The sequence below is a fragment of the Trachymyrmex cornetzi genome, unplaced genomic scaffold (genome assembly GCF_001594075.2).
Source record: "Trachymyrmex cornetzi isolate Tcor2-1 unplaced genomic scaffold, Tcor1.1 scaffold392, whole genome shotgun sequence".
NCBI lineage: Eukaryota > Metazoa > Arthropoda > Insecta > Hymenoptera > Formicidae > Trachymyrmex > Trachymyrmex cornetzi.
In genome coordinates this window covers 391,947-401,132 of record NW_017298663.1, presented here as the reverse complement: position 1 = coordinate 401,132, position 9,186 = coordinate 391,947, and the positions used below count along the sequence as shown (strand labels likewise).

Sequence of the window (9,186 nt, the reverse complement as noted above, 5' to 3'; positions counted from 1 at the left end):
TTTCTAGTTTACGAAAGTGTAGATTTATAATTCAGAAACGTATCTACTTTATTCATAAATAGATATTCTTTTATGAACATATAATCCACACAATCTACATTGAGATATGGAGTTTTTAAAAATAACATAGAGAGAATATTTGCTACGTGTCAGAGATGGCAAATAGGAATCAAGGCACAAAAAGTCCAACATTTGAAAAAATATAAACCTAATTTGTGCGTCGGTGTATTTTCATATATACATGTTGAGTACAATGATACTCTTTCATTTATATACATCTCTCACATATATTTTTTACAGAGTCTGGGTGCTGTTTCTTGTACAACAATTATATATCTTTCCTTTTTTATCACAAACAATAAACATGGCTCATAGTCAAAATAGATGTCCATAATGTAATTTGTGGATGGTTACAGTTGCCTCTTGAGTCTAGTCCATTCTTTTGGCACCTCGTGTGCTCCATGCAACTAGCAGGTTCCAAGAAAAGTACAAAGAGAAACAATGAACTTGTGAAGCTAAAAGAATAAAAGCGTACCAAAGTACACCATATGGCAGACTCTGAAAAGTAAAACAATAAAAGTATGATTGTTTTATGTTTAAGAACAAAATACAAGAAATATCAAATTCCTTTTTTCAAAAGGAAATCTTAATTAAATGCAAATATAATTAATACACATACATCTTTATTTAGTTAAAAAAAAAGTTAAGGATATTTAATGACATTAAAAAAATAAACATACCTGCCACAAATGAATGTCATCAGATTTGCCTACAGTTAAGTATGTCCAGACATCCTTGAAGTAATACACTATAGCATAACCTAACGGGCCATAACCTAACAGGATGATACCTATCATATATTTTTGCAGTGTTTTAATCCTATTTCTTTTAATCGCAGAGAGAGCGAGAAAAGATAATAACAAACTAATGCACCATATATACTCCCACCATAATGGCTGAAATAGAAGGAAAATTAAATCGTTGGATGATTAAAAAACTCATCATACATTCAATATCGCTAATCTAAATATGACATATGTGATAAAGAAAAAGACAAAATACATAGAAAGTATATGATTTATATATAATATATTGCTTTAGCTTTACAAGTTTAAAAGATATTTTTTATTAAACTTTCATATCATAATTGCTTAAAATATAGCCACAATTATAAACAATGATTATATTGAACTTTACATCTATATTAAAATATTTTATTATACCTGTGGTACTTGTAACTCCTCGATTTCCAAAATAAATATATCCAGATGATCTAATATGTCTGCAGATAGTTTGGCGAGCATGACGAAAAACAATAGATAGTGAAAAAATATACAATACTTCAGTCTTGATTTGTTAGTTGCACTGGAAACAAGTACATTTTTTTATATTTTAACAAAAATATTTTGATATATATCCTTCTATATCTCATATTTCGCAATTCATATTAATTCATATTAATTCATGGATTTAATTTTTACCTCCAAGTCTTTTATCCATCTAATATTCAAGAACAAACTACATAATTCGAATTTTTACTCAATAACGAGTACACATTGATGCGATTGATATACACAAAAAAAAAATATATATATGATATAAATTGATAGTTGGTGTAAACAAAAAAAAAATATATATATATACAATTGTTTAAATAGATACCAAACATAAATTGATATTATCGTATTATTGGATGAATGAAAATAATGAAAAAGTAATTTCTGCGTTTTTTTTCGCGTTTTCTCACCTGACTTGGTAGTGTGTCGCGATTTTTTGTCGGTGACTATAATCACTCCCATCTGTTCCCAGAGCCTGGGAAAGCGTAACTTTCGAAGCCATAATCGGTAAGGTTTAGTCTCTTCTTTGAACGAACATAAGATTCATTCGAGCGGAGAAGTTAAATCCAAGGCAATTTATGCGCGGTGGTTCATCAACGAGTATTTAACTATTTTTAAACTTTACGCAGCCAGATGGGAAACAGAGTGGCCTCGTCAGGCTTTGGCAGTCCCCGTGATTCCGAAACAGTCCGGAGTATCTCAAAGTATCTACCCAGGGCGACGTAACCCAAAATATCAAGAGAATCCCGACTGTCCAAAACCTCCGAGAGCGCGCTAAGATAAATTGGGGGTGGGGGGCGACCATGGTGGAAGGGATAACATGGTGTGCTCAGTTTGCAAGCATCTCTCTTCAAATCTCCGCCGTCTCTGTCTATAGGTTTGTTCGCGTTGCTTGCACTTTTGGCACTCGACATCTTCGCTTTCTCTCTTTTCAAGGCAAAATATGTATCTGTCTCATTTTAAGTGCAAAGATATTTGAGGATTTTATGCAACGCGAACAGGGCCTATGAATGTCGCATAAGATTCAAAGGCTGCCAACTGTAGATTTGTCGCGTCGCATGCTCCAACACGCTCCAATACGGTAGTTTCAACCTGAGACTTTCTTTAAATCTTAAAGTATAATCCAATCAACGCGACGAATCATAAAACGGTTGCAAAACTGCTGAATCTGCTGAACGCAGCCAATATATTACCATTGACTATCGTCCCATCGTCGACTTATAAACTTGACTCTTTAATTCTTTTCAAGTGTCGAATTATATTAATTTGGAAAATATATACATTAAGTTTAATACATTGATTACTGTAGGTTACGAGATACTCTTCGACAAATTTTTCGTTCAATTATAAACTTTATTTATCAATTCGTAACAACATAGATGTCTCCAAAGGTCTCAAACTACACATGCAGACACCTGTTTCTTTATTTTCATTCGCATTGTGATTTATGTACAGATGTTATACTTTCTTTAATCCTATCCCAACCATAGACCTAATAAGAATAGACCGAGCGTGAAGTTTAAAACGTGAAGACTAGGTAGAAAAGGACAGAACATGGATGCCGCGCACTGAACTCTATAACACTGGAATGGGCATCTCCGCTGTGATGCATAGAAAATCGCGTGACTGTCTACAAAGCATCGACATGAAGTGCTGTGTGCCTGGGTATTGACATTATTTATGTTTATATACAATTCATGTCCATATAGATTTCCATACATCGATCGCAACGCGCGCGCGAACGCTTCTGATTCGCTACCACAGCAAATAAAAATGGCGGCTGATCAATTGCGGCCACGAATTTTCCTCGATGCCCATTCCAATGTTATAGAATTCAGTGATGCCGTGTAGCTTTCTCTTTCTGACGAGGAAAGAATGGGAGGGAGGAAGTAAAATAATGTGAAAAAAGAAAGTAGAGAGACAGTTGAGTCGAGCAGAGAAAGCTACACGGCATCTGCTCTCTATTCTTTTTTTACCTGATCTTCACGCCACAGTAGAGGACGAGGACACGCTCGGTTTACTCTTATTATGTCTATGATCCCAACAAACACTAAATAGTATAATATAACTATTAGTTATAATTTCCTCCCATTCAATAATATAACTGTTGTTATACTACAGTTATATTGAGTGGAAAATTATAACAATTGTGTTACAGTTTGTGTTTGTTGAGAGTGTGCCTTCCAACAAGCGACACAGTAATCATGTCATCTATGTTTAACATTGGTAAACAACAAGGCTGTAATGATCCATTGTGTCATTTGTGTCGCTTGTTGGAAGACACGCATAGGGTGCGTTCGGGGAGCTCACTACCAGCGCCATCGAATCGTTTTGTCTTTGTTTTTCGTCTAATAAACAACAAGGATAGAGTGATGCGGTAGTGCTGGTAGTGAGCTCCCCGAATGCACCCATTGTGTGTGTGTAAAATTAGTCCGTCTTTGCTAATGTCCGCCAATAGAGTTTATAAAATTCATCAAGATATAAATATCCCCATCGCTTTACATAGAAAAGAACTCTAGCTGCTCTCAATAATGTAACGCAACTAATTTCTCATGGACATATATTTTATAAAGCTCCTATTCTTCAATACAAATTTACATTGAGAAATAGCTGAAAAACATCACCTGATGAGTTAAATATACCTATAATAGTTACATTTACACCGTACGCTTAGGTCCGTTTCCACCAACGCAGATCATCTTTAATCTCGGTTCAACTTATATTCTTCAATACAAATTTACATTGAGAAATGGCTGAAAAACATCACCTGATGAGTTAAATATACCTATAATAGTTACATTTACACCGTACGCTTAGTCTGCGATTTATACGATAGATGTTTTTGTTTAACTCACAGGATAAACAAGGACACCTATTGTATAGGCTGCAGCTTAAATGCACTAAAGACGAAGAGTAAGTTGAACCGAGATTAAAGTTAATCTATATTGGTGGAAATGGGCACTAGTCTGCGATTTATGCGATAGATGTTTTTGTTTAACTCACAGGATAAACAAGGACACCTATTGTATAGGCTGCAGCTTAAATGGTGTAAACGTAGCCAATGTTCCTGGAAAATGCCCTTTCCTTTACAAATGCTTTGACAAGTCATATCTTTTAGAAAGATCTTTCGAAACAAACATCTTGTTTTACGCTAGAAGGAAAGGGAATGTAATCAGGTACGCATTTTGAATGCCGTAAAAACAGCGTGTTGAGATACTGTCAATCGGTCGCAGTTATTACTGATTGTGCGTCTAATAGACTCTCACTTAGAAGGATCGAACTATTCATAATCGGCGCACTTACAGTATTCCCTGACCTATTGTTACTAAAGGGATAAAAGCTATCGATATTTGTATGAAGAGAGCAGATACCGACCTTATCTATCGGTGAAACGCAGCTTTCGTTTATTCCATGTTGATTTATGTCATTTTGAAGTAACCTAATGTAAAGTTCGACATGTCTTTGTCCGCCGTTACGAATTTCAAGTGTCGGTATCCAACGAAAATAGCATTGCGTCCAAAGCTCGAGACTAGAAACCGCATACAAAGGCTTTATAATTGTTTCGTTTTCCGTTTTTATCTTGTTGGTAGAACTACAAGGAATAAATAAAGGATTATAAAACAACAAGATGTCTTGATCGTTGAATTGTTCTCGCCAGTCCCAAACGCTACGAAGTACAAGAGGTGTGTTGGGATCCTGAAAAATCCAAGTTATATGTAACGCTCGTAAGCTTATTAGCTACCAATCACATATGGAGATCTTCTCGGAAGAAGATGGCCTCAAATAAGATTTATTACCATAGCTGCCACTGCCCGATCTCTCTCACAGTTAAAGATAAAGGTATCAAAAATGGAAACATGTGCCGCGTCCCATAGTGTGGTCAAATATGTTTCCGTAAATTCAAATTCTGTTGGATATTGTTGACACAATTGCCACACACAGTCGAGGTATAAAAGAAACAATGGAGACTGTGTAAATCAAATTAAGATAATTTGCCAATGCTAGTATTCCAAGTTTTTAAGTGTTTCTCAATGGTAAGCCAAGTTCTAACTTGCCATGCGTACCTTTTCTGAATTAGCTTTCACGATGTGGCCTAATCTATCACAAAACGGATGGCCACCAGCGACCCATTCCTTTTGTAATAACGATTGAAAGCCTGCTACAGTACGAAAGTGATGATCCAGCAACAGTTGCGCTAAACTCGATATAACGCAGCACAAGTCTCTAGCAGCACCTTCTAAAAACGATTCTCGTTTATGACACAAGTCGACTTTGATAAACTCTCGACTTTTCCATTCCACATGATAGCGTCAATCGTAAAGTCGATTGCTTCTGTTAAAAGATTCCTTTACGTCCGCTACATTAGGTCTGCAAGCAGATTATCTGAACAACTACCTTGTAAGATGACGGAAATTCCTAAATTAAGACGATCGCAAACTTCAACTGTCTTTTGTAGGCAATACGATATGTATTTAAGCCATTTTGTGTTTTCTAATAATGAATAAAAATTATTATCTTGAATCCAGAATTGTCTGATGTTTTCTGAAATAAATATATAGACATTTTCTTTTTTGTGCAATGTAGATCCTTGCGAGTATTAGTATGGCATATGATAAAAATTTACCTGGTGTGCATAAGCTAATAAATTTAGTGAAACTTGCTGCTATTAACTTTACATTAATTTCTTTATTCAATTCGATAACAACGGGTGGTATCTTTTGAGGATGGCTTTTACGAACATTTTCAAACATAATATTCTCCTGCATCCTCTCTGTAATTGTTGGTAATAATTCAGACATTTTTACTAATGCTGCACCATGGGAACTCGTCCAGGACCATACTGATGGTCTATTACCTTGAAAATGTCTAGCTGCATCTGTCAATTGACTGTCCGTCACAGACGCAGGTACCACTACATATTGCGATAAACTATAGAGATAACGGAATTAAAATTCAGTTCAACGAATTTGTTTCAAATGCATATGTAATTACGTTAATTATGCAAACTATGTAAATGTACTCTTATAATGAGCAAGTTACCTGGGACAAAGTTGAAACTTAGCATTAACCATAGATAATCTCCAACCTTTTCTTATCTCATCGCTACACAACGTTCTTTTCAATTCGTTTTGCCAGTCTGAAATATCCCGAAATAGTTGTACATTTTTGTCAAGACTACTGTAGTAAGCCTCTCTGTAATTAGACATACAAAAATTTATTTTGAGCTTATATGAGTGTGCTATGCACATACATTGTATATTACATTATGAGAAGAGAGGATCTTTTTAACAGTGTAACTTTAACATAATGTTCGTAATTCTTTGATGTTTGTAATACTAACTTGTAATCGTAGGCAAATAATAATTGGTGTCTGCTAGGAAAAGCATGATGTAGTAGTGCAGTCAGAAGATTCTTACCATGTCCAAGAGGTGAAAATTTGAAAGAAAACGACCATGTTCTTAGATTCTGCAATTTATAATGCAATACATAATTTTTCTTCATTGTAAATGTTTATAGTTTATATACAATAAAGTTAGTTGTTGACTTTAAACAATCATTAGTTAGTGCTCTGCGATATCTAAACTAAAGAATCGATTTTCGACACTTATTCTACCATCAGAGAGCATCATAATATCAATACAAGATCAATCACTTATATACGTTATAAAATAATAACTTACTTTGCAAATAATAAATATCCCTTTTACTTTGGATGGTACTGTATTACCAGGAACTAACTTCCTTTTCTTATCTCCTACCATAATGTAAATTTCATCGATATTTGTCAAACACGTATCCGTATATCCATACAAATGATTTTGTTGGCGAGTAACATTCTGTAACACACATTCTTGGATATCATGTCTAAACATCAGTTCACACTTTGATAATCAAACCAACGATTGCAAAGTTATATATCGTTTCGTGTATATATACCTCTCCATTCGAATCACCACTGGTAACAAAAGTAAGTTTAAAATTAGTCACTGACAAAACACCAGATATTCCTTGTTTTAGATCACTAACGGGTAGAAACATAAGAACACTTTGCGCCTCGGCAATAAGAACTTCTCCTGGTAATAATTTTATACTATTTTCAACTAATGAATTACGTCGGCTGGAACTAAAGGTCTACAAAAGGGTTATGTCCATTAGCGATTTGAATATTCAGATGCTTCTGCAATTTTGTTGATTAAGAGCTTATATACCAATGCCAAGATTAATTAAAAGCGAGAATGTACATACAAATTTAAATACAGTTGACAATTACCTGTAGCTCGTGCTCCTCTAATCCTACGTAACTAATAAAGTTGTTGCTACTTTTGTTTTCCATGATATTCAATCTCGAGATCGATCTCAAGAAAATCAAAATTTGCAGGTTTAATATGGTTCCTGCAAAGTGCCGACAAGCGCGTAAGTGATATAACGCTTCATTTAATTTTCTTCTCGCATAATTGAATCGAAAATCCAGTTGACACTTCACAACTTTTTCAGGGTACTACGATATCGTTCGTGGAAGCTAGAAATTTAAACTCTACTTTGTACAAGCCATGGTGGAAGGGATTGACACGGTGCGCTCAGTTGCACCATGATATAAGAAGAAAGGTATATCATTGCACACAGCAATGGCGGCACGATGAACAGAGCCAATGAAATTTGGGTCCAACTACACCCGCGCAATTTAAACACGAAATAATCACATACGGTCATATGTACTTAAAATGTTTGAAAAAATATTGTAAAAATACTTGTAATTATTACAAACGTACAAAAATGTAATGAGAAATAACGAGAAATAACGAGAAATAATGAGAAATAACGCAATATGCTGGATTCTCACTGCATCCGATTTGCGTCGTACGACGCTCTGCAACCAATTAGAAAACAGGGGATCGATTCTGTATCTTGAAACGCGGTGAAAATTACAAAATGAGCAAATTTACTAGGTGTTGACCAATGAAATTATCAATATTCTAGGAAATTCGCTCACTTTTGTATTTTTCACTTCGTTTCAAGATACAGAATCGATCCCCAAAATTTTGCTTCGTATCATCGATACGAAATTAAATTCTGCTTTCTGATTGGTTGCAGGAGCTCTATTCTTGAAAAGAAACGTATACGAAAGCCTAGGAAATACTATAGTATATGTAACGTATACTGTAGCATTTCCCTAGACTTTCGTATACGTTTCTTTTCAAGAATAAAGCCCCAGAGCGTCGTACGACGCACATCGGATTCAGTGTGAATCCAACAATAGCCTTTTCTTTGAGGGTCTCTAGACATAGGGCCTGAACACAATAGAGGAACAGGAATTAGATATTAATGGCGTTTTGCGCTCTCCTATTGGTAGAGAGTGTGACATCAACCAATAGGAAAGATTAATCCAACCCAGGTTGGTGCAAACCCGGTCGGGCCGAAAACGCTATAAGATTTCAACCTATCAGATACTGATTACATTGAAATACACGGTTTCTGATAGGTTGAAATCTTAATATCCAATTCTTGTTCCTCTATTGTGTGCAGGCCCTTATTGGCCTTGTTTATATCGAGGGTTCGTTTCGAGTCGGAATGTAAGAACCAACCAACTATAGTCGAGCATTACCTTGTCATTCGACTGTAACAGGGGAATGCTCGACTGCAGTTGGTTGATTCTTGCATTCTGACCCGGATCGAACCATCGGTGTAAACTAGTAGCATTTTCGGCCCGGCCAGGTTTGTACCAACCTGGGTTGGATTAATGGCGTTTTGTGCTCTCCTATTGGTAGAGCGGGTGACGTCAATCAATAGGAAAGATTAATCCAACCAAGGTTGGTGCAAACCCGATCGGGCCGAAAACGCTATAGGCCAT

At 35.6% G+C, this 9,186-nt stretch overlaps 2 protein-coding genes across 4 annotated transcripts; both read right to left on the bottom strand.

Annotated features, from left to right (window-relative positions):
* Positions 1-220: 220 nt before the first annotated feature.
* Positions 221-2,109, bottom strand: jagn (jagunal). Its single transcript, XM_018512056.1, has 4 exons — positions 1,748-2,109; positions 1,224-1,365; positions 741-956; positions 221-558 (listed from the first exon to the last, which is right to left on the bottom strand). Exons 1-4 carry the CDS (start codon positions 1,837-1,839, stop codon positions 430-432), a joined length of 579 nt encoding a protein of 192 aa, XP_018367558.1. The 5' UTR covers positions 1,840-2,109; the 3' UTR covers positions 221-429.
* A 2,182-nt stretch (positions 2,110-4,291) lies between these two features.
* On the bottom strand, positions 4,292-7,844 carry LOC108764028 (myotubularin-related protein 10-B). 3 transcript variants are annotated; one of them, XM_018512022.1, is made up of 11 exons: positions 7,609-7,844; positions 7,275-7,469; positions 7,019-7,174; positions 6,679-6,803; positions 6,378-6,530; positions 6,193-6,266; positions 5,962-6,108; positions 5,733-5,879; positions 5,402-5,574; positions 5,135-5,305; positions 4,292-5,033 (listed from the first exon to the last, which is right to left on the bottom strand). In XM_018512022.1, the coding sequence occupies exons 1-11, from the start codon at positions 7,669-7,671 to the stop codon at positions 4,557-4,559; spliced, it is 1,881 nt and encodes a 626-aa protein (XP_018367524.1). In that variant the 5' UTR covers positions 7,672-7,844; the 3' UTR covers positions 4,292-4,556. The 3 variants fall into 3 exon arrangements, with proteins under 3 accessions (XP_018367524.1, XP_018367523.1, XP_018367525.1); XM_018512021.1 differs by having other exon boundaries at positions 5,962-6,266; XM_018512023.1 differs by lacking the exon at positions 7,609-7,844 and having other exon boundaries at positions 5,962-6,266; positions 7,019-7,188; positions 7,275-7,337.
* Between the last annotated feature and the right edge of the window lie 1,342 nt (positions 7,845-9,186).

What these genes read in the sequence shown, in the direction of transcription:
- LOC108764028 (XM_018512021.1), bottom strand. Translation starts at nt 7,671, where the DNA reads ATGGAAAACAAAAGTAGCAACAACTTTATTAGTTACGTAGGATTAGAG. An exon ending in TGAAAGCTAATTCAGAAAAG is followed by an intron (nt 5,306 to 5,401) that starts GTACGCATGGCA and finishes TGATTTACACAG; the next exon opens with TCTCCATTGTTTCTTTTATA. An exon ending in ATCGGGCAGTGGCAGCTATG is followed by an intron (nt 5,034 to 5,134) that starts GTAATAAATCTT and finishes TGGATTTTTCAG; the next exon opens with GATCCCAACACACCTCTTGT.
- jagn (XM_018512056.1), bottom strand. Translation starts at nt 1,839, where the DNA reads ATGGCTTCGAAAGTTACGCTTTCCCAGGCTCTGGGAACAGATGGGAGT. An exon ending in AGGAGTTACAAGTACCACAG is followed by an intron (nt 957 to 1,223) that starts GTATAATAAAAT and finishes CTTCTATTTCAG; the next exon opens with CCATTATGGTGGGAGTATAT. An exon ending in ATGACATTCATTTGTGGCAG is followed by an intron (nt 559 to 740) that starts GTATGTTTATTT and finishes TTTACTTTTCAG; the next exon opens with AGTCTGCCATATGGTGTACT.